Source organism: Choloepus didactylus, chromosome 3 (assembly GCF_015220235.1).
Source record: "Choloepus didactylus isolate mChoDid1 chromosome 3, mChoDid1.pri, whole genome shotgun sequence".
NCBI classification, from domain to species: Eukaryota; Metazoa; Chordata; class Mammalia; order Pilosa; family Megalonychidae; genus Choloepus; species Choloepus didactylus.
Genome location: NC_051309.1, coordinates 217428434 through 217448194, shown reverse-complemented (window position 1 = coordinate 217448194; position 19761 = coordinate 217428434). Strand labels below are relative to the sequence as shown.

At 40.1% G+C, this 19761-nt stretch overlaps 1 protein-coding gene across 19 annotated transcripts in view; it reads right to left on the bottom strand.

Annotated features, from left to right (window-relative positions):
* Positions 1-19761, bottom strand: part of NRG1 (neuregulin 1) — a 1140254-nt gene that overhangs the window by 1430 nt on the left and 1119063 nt on the right. For 14 of the 19 annotated variants that reach the window (XM_037831321.1, XM_037831319.1, XM_037831322.1 and 11 more), the window contains 5 exons: positions 19285-19387; positions 17629-17755; positions 15140-15270; positions 14147-14353; positions 5735-11389 (listed from right to left, as the gene is read on the bottom strand). In XM_037831321.1, the coding sequence (XP_037687249.1) occupies positions 10732-11389; positions 14147-14353; positions 15140-15270; positions 17629-17755; positions 19285-19387 (1226 nt within the window). In that variant the 3' untranslated portion in view covers positions 5735-10731. Of the gene's footprint in view, positions 1-5734; positions 11390-11773; positions 14354-15139; positions 15271-17628; positions 17756-19284; positions 19388-19761 lie in introns of those variants that run through there. The other 5 variants (XR_005216042.1, XR_005216043.1, XR_005216044.1 and 2 more) reach the window with 3 other exon arrangements.

Sequence of the window (19761 nt, the reverse complement as noted above, 5' to 3'; positions counted from 1 at the left end):
ACCTGGTGCATTTTAGGGGAGCTCATGATGTCAGGAGGAATGTGACATCTGCAATACCATGTGCTATGCATGATGCTGTCAACTTTCGGCGTCACTGACAAGGTAGCTAAGGAAATTCAGACTGACTCAGACAAGCACTGAGTTTGCAAGGGCTTCCGGTGATAGCTCATTGTAATGAAATTTTCAAGAAGCTCTGTGAGCATTTTCAGTCTAATTGTCTTTCCTCTGAAGTGTAAAGTTGCATAAAATTCCACTCACCAGTGGGAAGCATGTTATTGGGCTTCTATATTAGCCAGTAAAGCTTAAATAACTACCAGGCTACATTCTCATCAAGTTATTAAATTTTGGGTCAGCCTTAGAAGCATCAGGCTTAAAAAAAAAAGCTTTACTTTCACTTTTCAAATTGACAGTTTGACAGACTTTTTTTTTTTTTTCTCATCAATAAAGAAGATTGAACTTCTAGATCAGGTAAATTATTGAGAAAATGAGTCTTGCCTGGTTAAAAAAAAACAAAAAACAAAAACAGGTGCCCTTTCTCTCCCTTGTAATTAGTTATACTGTACCGAACTGTGAAATGGAATCATCTAGAAAATGTCACCAACCACTCAATCTTACAAATTGCATCTACCCAGAATAATAAGTTATATCATCCCCTGTCTTATATGGCATGCTGATTTCATATATTTTACTCAAGCAGTACATTTAAAAACATAACAAGTGACTGCTTTGTCCTTTTCCAAATGCTTGGGGTTGATTTTAATAACGTTGGTCAATGGGGAAGTCTTCTTTATAAGACTAGCCTGGTGAGCAATGTCCAATTAAAATGCTGTGTTTTCAGAACCTTGCAAAGAAGTGGAAGATAGAGGTAGGATGGAGAGGAAGGGTTAATTTTATGTCAGAATTCTTGGGTGGAGAGGAAGCCAAGACCACATTGCAAAAGATACTTTTGATAGATGGGGTCCCACAAATTCTCTATAAAATCAAATTGAGGCCATGGAGCTTTCAGCCCGTGAAACTTGGACCTCTGGTGATTTTGACCATGGTTTAACAAGCCTGCATTCGCTCTCCTCTGTTTCTGATTTTGTTTTGATAACTTGGTGGCTATTCTTTCCTTGATCTTGACTTTAATAATGCCTATGATTTCCTAGACTCCTCACACGCTTACCAACCTAGGTGATTTTCTGGAGTCTCCAGTCACCGATGATTTATCCTCTAGATGTGTTTCCAGCCTCTACCATATTCCAGGCCCTGTGCTGGGCACTGGCTATACACAAAAAGGCAATGTTGAAGCACTGAAGGAGACCATGGTCTACGAGGGAGGAATTCAGTTAACTAAAAGTTATGAGATAGGTGGAAAATGCTATGTAAAAGAAGCATGGCATGCTACGAGATAGCAAAGTGGGACACCTAACACCTGAAACAGTGGAAATTTGTCAGGGAACAATTATCTGAGAAGGGAAACTCTTAATGGTTAAAATAAGTTTGTCAGAAGGGTGAGTGGAGAAGGGAGTTCCAGTAAAAGGGAAAGTTTTTCACAATGGCAAGGATACATCATCACCACAGTGCTGTGTTTCCTAAGATATGTAGGTGATTGTAAGTTGTATCCAAAATGACTTCAGGACCTGGCATGAAATAATATTGAATCAAATAGTGAAAGTAACTCCCCTATCAACTCTGTCTCAATCCTGATTAATTCAAGGAGTTTCCCGCATGTATTTTCTGCCTCCACAACACTTTCTTATCTCCCTTTTTGTTAAGGAGAGAAAATAGGCCTTGGGCTCAGAGACTTTAGCAGGCAACAGTATCTTGTTAATTATAGGTATTATAATAACATGGTTTCATTTTTGTGACCTTTATTTTTACAGTATTATTTTAATCATGGCAACTGATTGTAGTTTTTCATTCACAGCATTAATACAAAGTTTCATTTTGAAATGACTTTATTTTAGTTAAAAATGTAGTCAATTTAAGAAAAACACTATGCCCAAAAATAATACAGGTGGTACATGAATATATGGCAAAAATCAGGAAGTCGGTATGCCCACAACAAACACTGGTGTGGTGTGGTTGGGAAATAGAAAATCATAAGATGGGAGTAGAGGATGAGCATGGGAGATAAGCTGTAACACTTGGCAGAACCGAGGCTGTGAAGGGATCTCCTGTGTCTGGCCAAGAAGTTAAATTTATGAGGAGCCATGGGAGGGTTCTAGCCAGGAGAATAAGAGGATAAGGTTTGCACATTAGAGAGAAACTTCTAGCAGGACGTGAAGGATGCCTAGAGGGGCTTCAGGAAGCAGATCAGTTGGGATCTGCCATTATATAGTCCCGTGCAATCAAAGCTTTGACGTCAGAGGTGAAAGACAAAGAGTACATGGAGAAGGGCAGAAGCAATGGCCCTAGGAAGGAGAGGCAGATGTGTTTGACATGTCAATGGTGTATACGATCTCCATCGTCGTTCATGTGGAGAGAGAAATGTAGAATATTGCTAAGGTTCTGGCTAAGGTTCTGGCTTGGCCAGCAGGTGACATGTGGCTTATGAACCAGGCAAAGGGATGTTTCCCCTTAGTGGCTCCTTTGCTTGATAACTGATGTGATATTGACCCTGAGTAGAACCCTCAATCTCATAATTCTGCTTTAATAGCTTTATAGGATGAGTCCAAAGTCCTTCTCCTCATTCATTGCTAGAGATCTAACTCCCCACACAAACAGAGCAGAATCCAAAATGTATGGCAGAATTAGCATCTTTTCAAGTTGGGGAAGAGCTGTTTCTGTCAAATAAGTAATGGAAAAAAGTAATGCTGCATGACTGTGCCCTGAAACTTTCCAAGGGGACTGCAACTAATCAAGGAGGACTTCCTGGTTTTGTAAAAAAAAAAAAAATTACTTCCAATCCCTATTTCAACCCAACAATTTCTGGTATGCTTCTGTTCAAAGAATGAAGTTATATGGTCCTATGCCATCAGATCTTTGAAATCAGAGGTATCAGTGAAGGGAAGAGAAGGAAAGGGGAATGCTCTGAACTAAGGAATACTAAGGGAAGTCTTTGTTTCGCAAAAAGCTTCCTCTAAAAGCAGGATGGCATCTTTGCAAGGAAGCTGTTGTATGAGGGCAGAATCATCTTCTAACAACTGGAAGGAACCTGGTTACAGGGAATTTGGGGGCTCTGAAAAGGTGGCTGTCACGTATGCCATGTCCATTCTCTTCCTTATTTTCCATGGTGGAGAGAGTCTAGCACCCAAAGGGAAAGTAGTTTTTTTAGTTACCCTATTAGCTGTGAAAGTACTCACCAATGAAGCCCCTCCTTTTGTTCAAAGTAATTGCCTAAGAAAAACAAGAAGCACATTTTTGGCTCTCTGGAAAAGAGGGAAAGTTCATGCTAACCTTTCACTGGGAGAAACCCAGGATCTGTAGATGACTCCGTTAGCCTAAAGTCCCCAACCACGGAGGGTTCTCCTGCCCATACCACATGCCTGATAACTCACTCCACAAGAGCAAGTCACCCACCACCCTTGATGCAGGATGAAGTTTTAAAGGATTGAATCCAAAATGCATATGTTATTTAAATGCATAAATTATCAATTGTTTCATGTCTAGGATGAGAAAAGGGATTGTTTTATGTTTGGGGTGAAAAGTGAGCAGAACCTGAAGAATTGCTGGATAGATCATAGGAATGGGTGATAAAAATCCATAAATAATGTGCTTTCTTACATTTGGGAGTTCATCTGAGAAATGACTTCCCCAATTTTTTGCTATGTAGACTTTGGCTTGGATTGTTTTTTAAGAAAATGGGATGTTTCTGAGCATTGTGGCCGCAAACTAAAGCAAATGAGTGTGCCCAGCTATCCTACCAGCTTAGGAGAGTTTTGTTTGTTTGTTTTACTAGATGTTTGCAATTAAGTTTCTAGGTGTGTGAAAACTCTACAGAGTCATGTTTCAGTATATTTCTGTGGAATTGTAATGAAGATTAGAAATTAGATAGTTGATGTAAAATGGCGTGGCTACATAAGAAGCTAACTGTACTCATAATGCCTTATAAAATACCTGACTTTAAAATACCATTTGGTGATTATGCTTTCAACATAGAGTTATTTTTAAAAAGGAATTTGCTTACTGGCCCTAGATTGGAGAAAGGATAAAATATGCTCATTTGGTCATTTTGTGTGTTGTAGAAAGTGCTATTTGGAACTGAGAAACTTATATTACAAACTTAAGAATCTGGAGGGGGGAGAGCAAATGGAAGGTTCCATTTGAATACTCACTCTGCACTAGTCATATTCTGAATTCCTCACGTGTTCAAATGTAATTTTCACCACCCCACAACCTTGTAAATTCTGTCATATTCTCAGATCAGAGATCAGTAATAAGCTTGGAAGAGGAAATTAATTGTCCAAATTCATAAACTACTAAGTGGTGGGGAGAGCACGCTGACTGCAAAGCCCCTTCTCTTTTCACTAAGGATATGTATATGGTGAATTTACTTCTGTGGTTACATTTATTTTCCTTTGAAAGCTAAGTTTAGGGAAGGGTGCACAGAATCACTAAGCCAAGCAAAATGGGTTCTAGAATAACTACAAAAAAGCCAGAAGGGCCCATATTCTTTCAAACACCAACCTGGAGTTGGATGTAACTTGTCCGTGTAAGGTAAGGCTGAACACAAAGGAGGTGTTTGTGCTTGGGTGGGAGTGGGTGGTACAGCAGTGCACAATGGAAAGAAATAGGACTGTAGTCAGAACACCTGCATACGGGTATGATGTCTGCAACTCACTAGAGCCAGGGAAGTCTTGTAACCTCCCTGAGCCTAAACTATCCTCATCATTTATAATACTCAAATCCCACAAAATTTAAGAGAATTGAAAGATATATAGGATATTTTAAGCCAGAAATTGCATACAAATGTTTATATTTAATAGTTCATTTCATTGCATACACACAAAGCTATATATAAACTATACACACAAGACTTAAATATGTTTAAACCTATAGAGGAAATTCCCTAACCGCTTTAGCACTCTCTAGGGTGGGAAGACATGTCTTTTCCTCCATCAAGTTCTGTCCCAGTAAATCCATATGAGGGTTAAGAGCTAGGAAAAAAAAATGTCATGGGTGAAATGATTACCCCATTCTCTGTCTTCTCTTTAGAAATTACTGGGATTCCGTCCTGGTCCATTGGTTTTTTAAAGGATAAGGTGGATCAGTATAAGTATGCTCCAGAAAACAAAATCCTTTTCTTAGTCCCCTGGTGGGTGATGTTTTGAGACTCAATTGAAGTTCAAAACCAACCGCTGACCAGAGAAGTCCAACAATTCCAGTATCCACAGGGACATTATGGGTGGGGCTGGGTGTGACAATGCTACCTGATGACAACCTTAAAGGTTAGGAACCTTGCAGCTTCCTGTGGTGACAGGATGGTTCTGTCTTTCATTAACTGAAAGCATTTCTATTTCCTACCAAATTAATCTTTTGGAGTAACAGTTTTCATAAATTTATTTTATTTCATCAGTTTCAGAGAGGATTAAACAGAAATGGAGAGCAAAGCGATTCATATCGGATCATCAGAAATTTTCATTCCCTACAGCATCCTAAGTCTCTAGATTTCAGAACTGTCTCATTCTACCGCCCCCCCCACCCCCGCCGATCCCTGACATCAAGTCCCTTTGTCATTCATCATCAGGGCAGGGAGCAAAGGAACTTCAATATTGGGAAGACTTTAAATATTTAACGTTAGATTGGATAGAAGAGATCATTTGCTAGTTTGCTGTGCTTGCCTGGGTTTGACGTTCAGGAGTCAACATGTTGAAGTGAATGGAGAATTGAAATAAATATCCAGAGTTAATCTGGCTGCCTCATTGTGAATCTCCATTCTCTGCATAGCACCCCCAGCACACACATACACTCCTGGCTCAAGTATCAAGTCATCTTAGATAACTATTTTAAGCTGAGTTACCAACCTAGCTGCTTGTAGTTTTCAATCTGGGGAGCAGACAAAGCCTCAGCCTAAACTTGAAAGCAGAGGAAAATGTCTGTCTTTAATATGGAAATATTCTGTGCGTCTCCTAATTTGCTGAATGGCTAGTTGGCTGGATGACTATTGGAAAAGTGAAAGCATGTGGTGATTTCAGGATTACATTTGTTGGATTTTTTTTGTCTGTGTGTGTTTATGTGTAATCCAAAGGTGATGCAAATTTGAGGATATTGGGTAGCTTTGAAAATTCAGTAATATAAATGGTGAAAACAGAACATGGGCAAAGGTCACGATTGAAGCTTCCTAGATATTCAGACTGTTTTGGAATGACACTACTGGAACTATTGCTAGGAGACAGGAGCAATGTATGGACAGGCAGATGGACTTTGATGAAAGCCTTCTGGTACACTCAAACTCCAGAGGATTGCCAACCTCTACTTCACAAACATCAGAAGCCCTTACCCTGTCCGGAATAATGAAAAAAAAAAATGCTTGAAGATGTATCAAAAGTACCATGCAAATATCTACTTGTTAAAATATGGCTTTTGTTTTGGCTAATTTCAAATAAGAAATGCAAACCCCTGTTTCTGTGACAAAGCCATAGGATGTGGGAAATTTCTCTTGCATAGGACCTTCCCTGAGCAGTGAGATGGGCATTTAGTTTGATGTTGTGCGTTTATGTAGAATGAGGGGGAATGGACCCAGTTTAGCCTTTTTCCTCTCTTAAAACTGAGAATCAGTAAATTCTGGGCCTGATGGGAAATGAATTAACTGATGCTATAGGGAAGCTTAGCATGTCCACATTCTAACTGGCTGCCTTCTCGGCCACAGTGGCTGTCGGACTGACTGAACCAAGATAGAATTTGTTTTCATTCCTGACTGAATGGGATTGCCACACTGACATTTCCGTCAGTGTGAAGAAGTTTCTTGCTGTCAGCACGGAACATTTCAACAGCCAGGATCCTGGCAGTCGTGCCCTCAGATGTTCTCTCTGATGTGTTAGTGTGTATGGGGGGAGATGGAAATGTCACATGGCTTGATTGTGGCTCCTTCCATGAGGAATACAGTGGTGAAAAGAATCAAGAACAGGCAGTGTGGCGAAAAGCAACAGACAGACAAGATGATCATAGAGTCCACCAGACACACTAAAGCAGAATAACTGCCGTGTTAAGACGAAGGTGCTGATCTAACAGACTGAAAAATTAGTCTGCTGAGCAACATTCCCAGGGCTCCATGGAGTAGCATTTTTATTGCAGTATGTCACTCATGGAAAATGAACAAACCTTTAAATAAATCACAATTACTTATTGCTTAGTATTTTGGATAATAAATTCTTTAGTTTATCGGTACCTCATGGCCTTCAAATGTGCATTCTTCAAACAGTTTCAATTACAAATACATTCTTTCTCCTGAACAATAAATTATACTTCAAAAAAGAAAAAGAAAAAGATACATAATTTTAAAGCAAAGGAAAACAAAACAAAACACACACACACATATATTTTGACATTTATCTTCAACTTATATGAAAACAACTCTCTCTATATTGTTAGATGCTTACATATAAATAATAAAGGACAATATGTTATTTACAATGTTACACAGTAAGTTGAGAGAGTAAAAACTGATATTTAACTCATAAAGACAGGAAATGATTTAAGAAAACATCCAAGTAATGTACAATATGTATTTACAAAAGAATATATAATAGAACTTGTGATATGTGGCCATTTCCTTTTTGTCTGCATTTTGCTGCAGTGCTTCATGGGTCTTTGCGGATAGAAATCTCTGTGGCTGGTGGAATGTAGCCAGTACTGAGAGATAAGATCAGGCTTTCCTTATTTGCACCCGAATGAGCCATGCAGGCCAAAATAAGGAAAGGAATAGTGACTGAGCAAGTTACCCTGGATACACTCATCCTATTTCAAGACAGTGACACTGAAACAAGGAAGAGATGACATGTCACCATTGGGGAACACACTCACATACACCCAAGGCTAAGTGCCAGTTTGTAGAAAGCAGGAGGCTATCCAGGAACGTAAAAAAAAAAAAGTTATACGAGGCAAGAAGGGAGTGGGGGACAGGAAAGGAATCTTGAGTAAGAAAAGGGAGTTTTGCATATACTGTGCATACATATTATGCTCCACTGCATACCCCTCAATGGGATATGGTTTTGGACCTGGAAAATAAAGTTCCTGTCAAACATATGGGCAACTTCCACTACTCTAAAACCCAAGACAGCTGTCCCTATGCTGGGGGCATGGGTTCACGCTCCTCCTTTGGATTGCCACTGCACTGCCTGAGTTTATAAGCAGGGATGGGTGAGAATGATGTGGCAATTAAGCATCACAAGGTGTCTCTGTGAGCATAAATCTCGATGCCGTGAGCAGTGAACCGGACTTTCTAGGCAAGAGAAGCTCTTGTTCTACAGATGGAAAGACCATGTCCCAACTAACATGCCACCTCTGTGAGTGACCAGAATCAACTTGGAAATAAAATTTCCTCTTCTCCTAAATCATCATGTATACTTGCAATTTGAAAACTTACAGCAATTCTCATCTTGAGAAAAATATTGTTCATTGCTCTCAATAGAAGATTCTGGTTTACCCCTGAAATTCTCCAGAATGGCGTACTGCCTACCCCCAATGCCCAAAGAGCTTGAAACAGAAATTTTAGGGGTTTAATTAGTGGTGGGAATTTCTTGATTGACATGGGCAGAGGAGGAGGCAAGGTATTCAATAAGGCAATATCCAAGTAATTTAGAGAATCTCTTTGGGCTGTCTTCTTCTCCTCTTCCCCCTATCATGAGCTTACTCGTTTCCACAAAATTGGGAAATCAGTGTAGCATGTGCAGCCTGGCAAGGGCTCCTAGTGTAGGTTAAAAAGCAAAGGAGGACACTGTTGAGCACAGAGCAAGTGGCCTGTGAACAAAGAAAGAAAACTTGGGATACCATGTCCTAAGACTACATCTCTGTGCCTTATAGTAGGTAACATGTAGGAGCTGAAAAAAGAAGTGCCTCTTTCCCAGCCCAAGGACTTCCTGCATGCCTTTTCTTCCCTTTTATTTTTAATAGATTTAGTTCACCTGCAGACAAGAGCAGGTGTACTTGCTGACTTCATGCCTGTCATTTCCTGTGGTGTCCCTTTGGCTCTAGGAAGCCACTTGAACCTTAGTAAAGCCCCAGCTCTGACAGACAGGTGTCAGGCAGCGCAGGAAATGGGCCCAACATTCACAAGAAAAAAATCTCTCTTACTTTCCTGATATTAGCACTTATTTAAATCATTAATACCTAGATGTCTTCCTTAAAATCACAAGATTTAGATCAATCTCAGACCTGCTTTGTGACAGTAAAGCAAAAATAAGAGAGGGAAAGGTAGGGTGACACAGGCTGCAGATTGAGAGGTCAGGACACGGGGGAGGGTTGTTGCTGCCAGTAAAGGTGCAATCTTTCCAACACTATGACACTTCCCGATGAATCTTCACTGGTGAGAGGTTCTCACTAATCACAAGCCACATGCACATCGGCCATTCCTGACAAAAATGTTCATGCATAGTTATGACCTAATCAAGGCAACATTGAGAAGTGAGAGGAAAATAACGGGGAGAAAGGAGTGGTTAATAAAACTGTCTAAAAGGTCAACCAAGTCACACAGCTGCTCTCCACCAGTGTCTCCTTTACATTCACTCTTTTCTGAATACTCTACAACAGAAATGGTTCCCTACGATGACGAGTCACCACTATGTACAGCAGGCACATTTCACTCGAGAAGTGTTTTAGACAGATTGCTGAGTGGACTTTTGGGGTGGGCTTTCCGTGCCAAGACATGCCTCCTCTTGAGCTGAGAAGATGCAACCAACCATGAGTTCCGAAATCAGTGAAAAAGACAAGTCAGAAACGATTGCACCGTTATCAGCTGTGGTTTGATCTTCAACTGGATGAGCTGCTGTACCATTCCCCTGGGAAGGGACATTGAGTCCTCTTATAAGGTGCCAGATTTACCCTGATAGCAAACCAGAACACATTTTCTAAGCTATCCCTACAACTGTTGCTTTTTGTCCAGTAAAATAAATCAAAATTAAGTAAATGGTAGCTCCTTTTAGTAAAAGCAAGCTGTCGTCTGATTAATAGTATAGTATTTTTTAACTGCAGTATTACTTTCTTCCTAATAGTTAACGTTACTTAATGCAGTTTCCTGCTTTAATTAATAGTAGCATGCTGTTGGATCTACTATTATCTCAGAGCCCAATGAAGCAAACCTGTGGCTGGCAAAGTAGACACAACTCATTTCACATACTGAATGCAAAGAAAACTTCTTACGAAAGAGAACAGTATTTGGGTGGATGTGCCATTACAAGGCGTATTGATCGGCTGCTACTACAGGCAAACAGAGAGACGACTGCAAGTCTTGCAAATCGTACATCCAGTCAACATCATAATGCAATGCACAAGAAGCCAGCAAAAACTGAATATGGGAGGTTTTGCCGAAATACTGTGGAAAAGCAATCACTGTAACTGTACAAAACTTGCTCTCAACATAACATAACATAAAGGCACCATTGATATCTTTCTCGTTTTGAAATACTGTAAAAAATTGCTACATATGGCACATAACACATTTTTACATACATATATTTAATTTATAAAAGTTTTTTTTCCTGTTTTCTATTTGCAGAACTGCTAAAATAAAATAAATTGTTTAATTTAAGGTGGAATACTTTATTATATAAAATAAAGTTTTACAGGTGAATCTATGTGTGTATTTATGTTTTATACAGCAATAGGGTCTTGGTTAGCGATTACACTAGACAGCCTGGCCTGTAATTCTTCCTGTGTAGAGAAGCGGCTTGCTGGGTTAGTCCTGCTCTCAGCCAGGCGGAAGGCAGGTGCTGCCTCAAGGCTGGCTGCCAGGGGGTTCTGTATGCCCAGGAAAGGTGTAGCTTCGCCTACTCTTTCATCTTCCGTTTCGCTCTCTGAGTTACTGCTCTCAGCGCTTACGTTGCCGTCCATTTCCGACCTGTTGGCCACGTGGCCATTGGACTTGGTTCTTTTGGCCCGCCGGCTATTGGCGAGTTTCTTAGCAGGCTCTTGAGCTGGCTCGTACTCCTGGGTCGTTTCGTACTCTTCGTCCTCCACTATCCTCAAGGGGCTAGAGGGGAGGCTGTTACTCTCATGCGCGGGGTTGTGGTGGAAGGAGTTGTTGAACTGCTGAGAGGGGTGGTCATACTTCTTCTCCCGCAGCCGTGGTGGGGTCACGAGAAGGAGAGGTCTCTCTTCTTCTATGAAGGGGCTGACTGCCATGGAAGGCAGGGACATCGTCATGCTGGAGGCAGGTGGAGACATTTCCGAAGGGGGTGATTTGGGGGAGCTTGGCGTGTGGAAATCTACAGGTGACATGCGAGCCGGGGTGGTCATGGCTGACACATACCTGTGTGAGCACAGAATACACCACATAAGTGTGGTGGAATACGAGGCAGATCGCAGGGAGGGTAAGGGGACATAGTTTACGATATTACCGAATCAGAGAACAAAGACTTGCTATTCTCACTGTACACATCTCAATTTTTAAATGAGGTACAGCACCCTTGGAATCTACAGTTATGTAGCCAAGAGTGTCCTTAGAGGAACACATGCAAAGATCAGCTAAAATGCCTAGCTCATTGAGGCGCTTGGGACTGCCAACTTCATCACAGTTTTTAATAAAGGGATATGAGCAAAGACGTGAGGGCACGAGGTTTTGGAAACCTCTTAGTTTATAAGGGCCACGGCTCGGGGATTTGGAAGGGAAAGAAGTATTACTTAAATACTATACATTCCTAAAGGCCAAGGGGTCTTAGAGAATGAAGCCCAAATGGGGAATGGAAGAAGATCTAAGATGAGTTGCTGAGAGCTGGATCTGCATGCATTTGGATCTGTGTGCCTTGTTTCTCCTTAGCTCAGCTATAAGGTTATGTCTTATGAAAAAAAAAGAGCATAGTAACTTAGTTTTTTTTTTCTGACAACAGTGTAATACATTCGTGTGCTTTTAATTTTTGCATGAAATGCTACCTCCTTAATGTCCATTTTGCAACTATCCATCCCTGTGTTCAAGGCATTCAAAGGTAAGCCCGAGAGAACCTTGGGTTGGATTTGTAGTTACCTCAAAGGAGTCTACTTCCAGTTGCTGGTCTACCTCTCTTCTAAAACCCAAGGCTGCATCAGTCTTTGGTTCATCCTTTGGAACTACTCAAAGGTTGGATGCACCATTTACCTTCTGTCTATTATGTCTGACAATGCTCAGAGAATCTCATCCTCAAGACAGTGAGTGCATTGTTGTTAACCATATCATGCTTTCTCTCTCTAGAATAAAAAAGACTTGACTTTTGACACTGAGGAAGATGGGGCTTATTCAGAGTCATATATCTTAGCTTTTGATAAAAATGTAACTGATGCCTAGCACAAAATGACTCTTTTCTTCACACTAGCATTCACAGAGTCTAATTTGACATGACCTGTGATGACACAGGGAACCATCATCTGATCTCCAGCTAACAGGTACAGGAACCCTATTAACTTGTCTGCCTTTCAACCATGATTCAGAGTGATGTGGATGTGAGATCTAGCTGTGTCTAAAATGGGAAAGTGTCTAGGAGATTGAAATATTTGGGGCTTGAGTCTTCAGACAATTTCTGTTGGGATACTTAAATTAAGCTCTCTGAGAAACACTAATCCAAATTTAACCAATACCTAGCAGTGATTCATCTTTTTATCTTTATGATCTCTAAAGTTCAAGTATATGTTGCAGTCCTAGATAACATTTGGGGCACTCAAAGAAGCCCACCACAGAAAGAGATGACAACCTTCAAAGAGGAATATCACAGCTAGTGATGAAGGAAGATTTTATCCCTAACCTCCTTTTCAGGTTTTAAAAAATATTGAATTAGGACAGTGAGATTTCCCTAACAGAGAAAATACAATTATCTGAGTCTGACCCTAATGTTTCAAATCAGTTTTGGACCCTGTCTACTTTTTCCTAGATGAATTGCAGGACAACCTCAATTCTGTAAAGCTTTGAATTACCATTTTGGGAAAAAGGCCCTTGAAAAAGTGCTCAGCAGGCTCGATATGGCCTGCAAGTCAAGAACTGATATCCTTTGTTGCAAGACTTTCCGTTCCTGAATGGAAAAAGTCTATCATAGTCATCTCCACCCTTAGAACTACCAAAAAAGTATGGATTATTGGGTACTACGTAAACCCGTTGGTAAGTGGACAAAGATTAGGTAGAGATGACAAAATAAACACACACACACACACGCACACACACACACATCACATTGGATTTGAAAACAAGCAGTAATGGTTTACCAATGGGAAATGCTGGTAGAGTAGCATTCTCCCCCTGCTCAGGTGAAAATAGGTAAAAAAGAACCTATGAACTCAGTATTCCTTTTTAGCGTCTCTTTTCATTTACTTTCCTCCATTCTTTATTTTACCTTTGCTGTTAACTTCCCCAAGCCAACCCCATCTCCCCAGATGAAAGCCAAAACATTCTGAAATAATGGGCCAAATCCAAGGCAGTATCCGCTTTGAAAACCACCTATGAAGACTGCCAGACGGAGCATAGAATAGATTCATTTATTCACCCCTTGTTGGAATCTCATTAAAGGGATACTTTATGGTGGCACACAAGCAGTTGTTCCCCATGACAGTCAGCAATGACACAGCCCTTGATCTGTTTTAACTGTGGCTAGAAGGTCAGAAAGAAAGAGTGAGCACATGAGAACATGAGGCTAGCTCAACCACTGTTGTCAGAGTTTGGATAACTGGCAAACTGGAATTATAGAAGGGTCCAGATAAATCTTTGATTCCATCTCTCTAACGTTACAACTGAGGAAACCGAGCCCCAGACTGGGTATGAGCCTAAGCTCAGAGCTGGGAATTCCAAGTTTGCTGCACCTTCCACATCAAATCATTCCAGCTCTTTAAGAGTCTGTTGCCTGTCAGCCACTGGGACGATGCGAGAAGCTCAGAAGAAATGAGTTCAGTCAAGCAAAAAGATGGCTTCATCACCTAGGAGTACTTCTAGAATAGGCAACTGCTGCCCTGATTCTGATTAGAGCAGATTTCCTTAGGTGAGACAGCAGGTGCTCACGGGGGTTCTCTTACTGGGGTTCTCCTCTGCGGTAGCTTTGCCCTTCCGTTTTACCTTTCACTGTGAGGAGAGTCTCGGTAGGAGTCAGGGGTGTCCCTGGCATGCCTGAGGAAGGTGTTACACTCTCGAGGGCCGCCCATGCCATTGAGACGTCCTCTTGGTCCCCCGGTTGGGCTGCTATGCCTACTGTTTTCTACCGATGACATCATAAGGACAGAGTGACTTTCCGAAATGATGCTTTCAGTGTGTCCATTGCTCCAGCTATGGGGGAAATGTGAGAGGAAAAGAGATAATTTTTTGATTACATGCAATAAAGGAAATAGAAGGAAACGATCTGACAAAAAATTTCAAATTTTGAGCGCACTGGAAGCTCACTGCAATATTACTTATTTCAAGAATAGGGTTGTTATAAAGATATTTGTTATGGACAGGATCTTGATACAGATTGGCTTTGTATGGATCCAGTTCATTCATTTGTCCACTCATTCAACAAATATTTATTAAATGCCACCATGTACTAAGTATTCTTACAGTGTCTGATTGAGTGGCTTAGGTTAAGGAAACAATTCATTCTTTGGGTAACACTTGGAAGTCTGCTACCTTTGGTAGCATGCACTTGGATACGGGATTGTCAGAGCGTTTGAGAATTTGGGGTGCTGCTGTTGAGTTAATTCCCATGCACACTTCCCAGGCCAATACAATCATTGGAAGAAATCAACTTCTACAAATTGCATAGACTCATACCTCTAGTGTAGTGAAGCAATTCAGTAAGTGGCATATAGCAGGGGGTAAAGAAAGTCTCTAGAATGAATGAGGAACAACAATGCTCATTATTATCCTATTTTAGGGATGGAAAAACTGAGGCTTAAATTAATACAGCAATTAAGTGGCAGGGCCAGTTGATGTCCAAAGTCTGTTTGTACTTTTTACCATATATTTTACTATACCTCACTGCCTCATAAGTGACTTCAGTTACATTTTATAGTGAAAAGCAATGTGCAAAAATTCACTCTTGGAGAAATGACATGCAATTTTTTATCCTCATACCTGTGACTAGGAGTCTGGGTGACAGTAGTGGAATGGTGAGTTGTTGAGGTATAATGACTGGTGGAAAAAGACGTCTCTACTTCTCTCTCAACAACATGCTCACTGGAGATGACATTTTTAGATACATACTGCTGGATAAACAAAGAGAAGCTCTGTGAAGATTCATGCAATTCAGAATACTAATATTGTTACAGACACAAATCTATTTTAGTAGACATGCTTCAAAATCAATTCCATTTGCTCTAAGAGCCAGATGGAAAAATCCCACCCTGGTTCCTGTGGTCTTAGATGAAAGGAGTTAACGAATTACCCACTGAATGTGCACGAAATGTGGGTCCTACAGATATTTTCTTCTATTTTGTTTCCAATGGAAAATATGACTAGATGTTAACACAAATATCTGCCCAATATTCATTTATGCTGTTGTCACAAGTTAAAGAAGACTAACGGATACTTGAGTGAAAGAAAAGCATAGCGACGACTTCTCCAAATTTCAAGTTGGTAGAAGAATTAGACAAATCTCTCTTTTTTTGTAACCACTTTTCAATTTTCCAGTGCCCATGTTGCCATCCTGATAGCACTGAAAGTTTTAACTTGTTGCCAGTGGTGAGACTAATAATGCAACAGAGAGTTCTGAAGGAGTTAAAGCAGTTGTCAAGGTTTGTACATGATAGTACATGATAGATGGAGGGCTTTTTGTTTAGTGCAAGTTCATTTTCATCATGAAGCCACACTAGCTATTACTGTGAGAGGGGCCCACATGGAAGCTGTGTTTTACATTCTATTACTATTTTTGCCAAATTGAGTTAAGTAAGGAAAAGGAAGGAAAAGGAAGAGGGAAAACTACTCTCAGACGAATAGGACACTTCATAGTGTCATGGACTGTGGGCTTTAAAGAACTTGATATATTCGTGAAAAATCCAAGAATGTACAAATTAAAGTTATTTGAAACTTGCACAAAGCTCTAGCTGATTCTGTGAGTGGAAAGGTTATTCCTTGTGGATCTTCCTGGAAAGTACAGCTAGCATGCTTCCAAGAAAAGATGGTGAGGACACCATTATATTTTCATCCATAGTGACCTATTTCTAGCCATGTCCTGTTTCATCTCACCCCTCAGAAGGCAATGTAAGTTCAGTGAATCAAATGAAAATAGTATTCAACAATTATTGAACACCTATACTAACTGCCATTGGGCTAAGGGTTTTATGTAGATTGTCTTATTTAATGTTGCTCATAAGAACTTTTTGAAGTAGGTATTACTTGCCTGTTTTCATTAGGAGGAACTAAGGCTTGGAATGATTGGGTTCAGGCCACCATTCTACCCACTATATATATAACTCATTTAGTGACAGATTATAGTGGTGTCTGTAATCAATGGTTTATCACCTGTGTAGAACATTCTAAGGAACACTGTTAAGGAGAAGAAAGCTACAAAATATGTTAACATATTAGCTCCTTACAGCCATCTGGAGATCTTTGCTCTAAGACTTGCAAGCGGTTTAGTAACCACCAGACTTGGGTCTATGATATATCAGCTCCACACGAAATACTTCTTTTTCTATAGGACAGAAAATGATACCAAAATGGAATCTTCAAGTTTTGTCTATAAAAAGCCAATCACCAGATTAAAATAAAAGAAGGAGAAGGATTATCGTGGAATAGAAAATACAATATTCTGAAATCCAGGAGACCTCAGTCTGGCTTCTGCTCACCCTTATACGAAGATGTGTGATTTTTGGTGCTTATCTTTAAAAAAGGGAGGTTTGGAAGATGATATCAAAATACTTTCCAGAATCTAATAGTCTATGATTTAGTTGTATTTAAAAGCCTAGTGTTTGGTAAAGCATAAAAACAATATTTGAATGATTATGGGTATTTTTCATCTGGAGGATTTGGCACCACTTAGAAAGAGCCAGGGAATAAGAAGTCATTATGTTCTTCTAGTTTTGCTACTGAGAAGCATGTTTGATAAGTCACTTGATCATTCTATGTCCCTATTTCTTACCTTGTAAAACAGAATCAGTAACTCATCAGGCACTGTGCAATGCCCCTAATAAAAATAGTTGTAAAGCCCTTTCCTCAGTTATCTGTACTAATCAGTCATAGACTGGAGTAGCCTTCATTTCCAAATTATATTTAAAAAAAAAAAAAAAGACTTCTTTGTGATTTTCGTATTATTAATTTTATTATTTTTCCTTTTTTTTTTTTTTTTTCCTTTCCAGTTGGGTCCTCCCTGTAAAATAAACCCAACATTATTATTCCAACCCCATAATGAATGCTTCATAAAGAGGAAATGTACTGGTTTTACAGTAACCAAATCCACTTTCTAAAATGTTCTCATTATATTCTCCTGGAAAAACTTTGGATTCCTGGAAGCCATGGTGATTAATGGCAGCAGCTAAGAGCCTAAGAGCTTTAGAAAATAAACCTCGAGGTGTCTGAACAGAGGAAAGATGCTCAGTTTTTATCACCGGCCAGAGTCAACATACATTGACCAGCTGAACGTTCTCGGGCGGTGGGTTGGGGTGGTGGGGCCCGTTGGCCATGTTCACCATATTGTTTCGTTCAGACCGCAGACTCTGTCGAAGCCGGTCATGAAGCTTTTTCCGCTGTTTCCTGGATATGAAAAGGGAACATTTATTTTTTCTTTTAAGTACATTTCTTGGTGCAGCCAAATCTTTCTTCTACCAACACCTACACGCAATGGATTGGTGGTGAGGGATGGGGAAGTGCGTGCCACTTCGCCTCTGAATCTACCTCTGGGAAGAAGCGGGTATACCCGTCCTTAGCAAATTGATTTTAAAAAGTTGTATGGGATTCTCACTGAAACTGAGTTGAACGGCTGATGGATAAAAGAAGAGAAAATGAGAGAAGTTGATTTATATTTGGCTAATGCTCCAACTTTCCTAATCAATTCGTCTTTGCTGAAGTCTTACAGATGAATGTTTGCCTTAGATAACAATTTGTGCTCTGACATTGATAAAGCTGATTTCATTTATGGGTTTGCTCATGTTTCTCTTGAGAAAATGAAGTTCATTTTGAATCGCTACTTATCTATTGTATGAGGGCATGTGTAGCATGAAGATGTATGTATGAGAGTGAGGACATGCCCATATATTGCCAATAGATCTTGGCACAATTATAACATGATCTTACTCTAGTAACACTCTTTGTATTACTAGATTATGAATATTAAAATACTGAGAAGAATCTAATAAGACTCATAAAGATGATTCTATGCTAGCTTATCTCTATCCCTTATTCAATTCTGGCAACACCCTAATTCAAGGAGGGTGGAGAAAACACAATCCATGCCCTTGACTTTGTGAAATAAATGCGTATTGTTTTTGTTCCTCAATGCAACATTCAGATCATGCAATAGTCCATAACCACTTTTAGCAAGAGAGTATTGTGGTGGCAAAAGTAAACAAATGAGAAAAGTCTTGTAACTTGGCCTTGTTTGAGACCTGAAAGTAGAAGTTATGGGAAGTGAAGGGAATTCTTGACATATAGTAACTGTATTGGTTAATAGGGATCTAATTTAAAGGAACAAAGAATGAATACAAATCTTTTTTAATGTCTTCTCTTTGTTCTCACAAAGGCTTGCTTGATTTTTCTCCCATGAGGTCCCTTTTGCAGAGCATTTGAACTGGTGACCCAATTAGATGGGATTGAAAAATAATCACTATAATTTTCAGAATACTGCATGGCAATAACCGCCAAGTGTTTTCTTTACCTCCTAAGTTGCAGTGCAAAGTGGACATTTCCTCAGCAGTGATAGGACAAACTCACCATTTGTGCCTGCAGCCCTGCTCTTAGTTTGTGGTAGGGGTGCCCTTACACGTGTGCAAATCTGCTCCCACACAAGCCTCTCCCTCTGCCCCTTTCTTCATTCATGGGGCTGTGATCACTTATCAGAAATCCACTGAACATGTTCACACAAATAGGCATGCCTTACCTCTCTACATGTTTAGAAAAGATCCTTGCAAGGAAATATTTGGAGGGAAAAAATAAGGGATACACCCTCCCCCTGTGGCTCTATTTATTTGCAAGACTAGATCACGGAGCCTGATTTCTGCAGAGCCTTCATGGTGCAACCCCTCTCTGTGCTAGGGAGAGAGAAAGGCAGGAGGGGGAAGGTTTACTTGGTTTTGCAGTAGGCCACCACACACATGATGCCGACAACCAGCAGGGCGATACAGATGCCAGTTATGGTCAGCACTCTCTTCTGGTAGAGCTCCTCGGCTTCTGGAAGGGGAGGAGAGCAGACATCACCACAGGCCACTTACACACAGCGGCACCTAAATTGAACAGTTGTCATGCTGCATGGCACTGTCCACGTTCACAATATGTACATGACAGTTCACCACGTCTACAAATGACTCTAAGGGATGACATGACATCCTCTGTACTACACTTTTGAGCACAAACAGCAAAGCCAACTGGGGCCATTGACCATAAAACATGTTAAACTATAAAATTACTTTAATCACAGCTATAGATAAACAAAATTTGATATTAAACTGGCAAATCATAAGCATTATTTTTAATATAACTGTTTGGTTAAAACTTGGTTTTGTTTAAAAAAAAAATGTCTTGCAAAGACAACAGGAATCAACGCC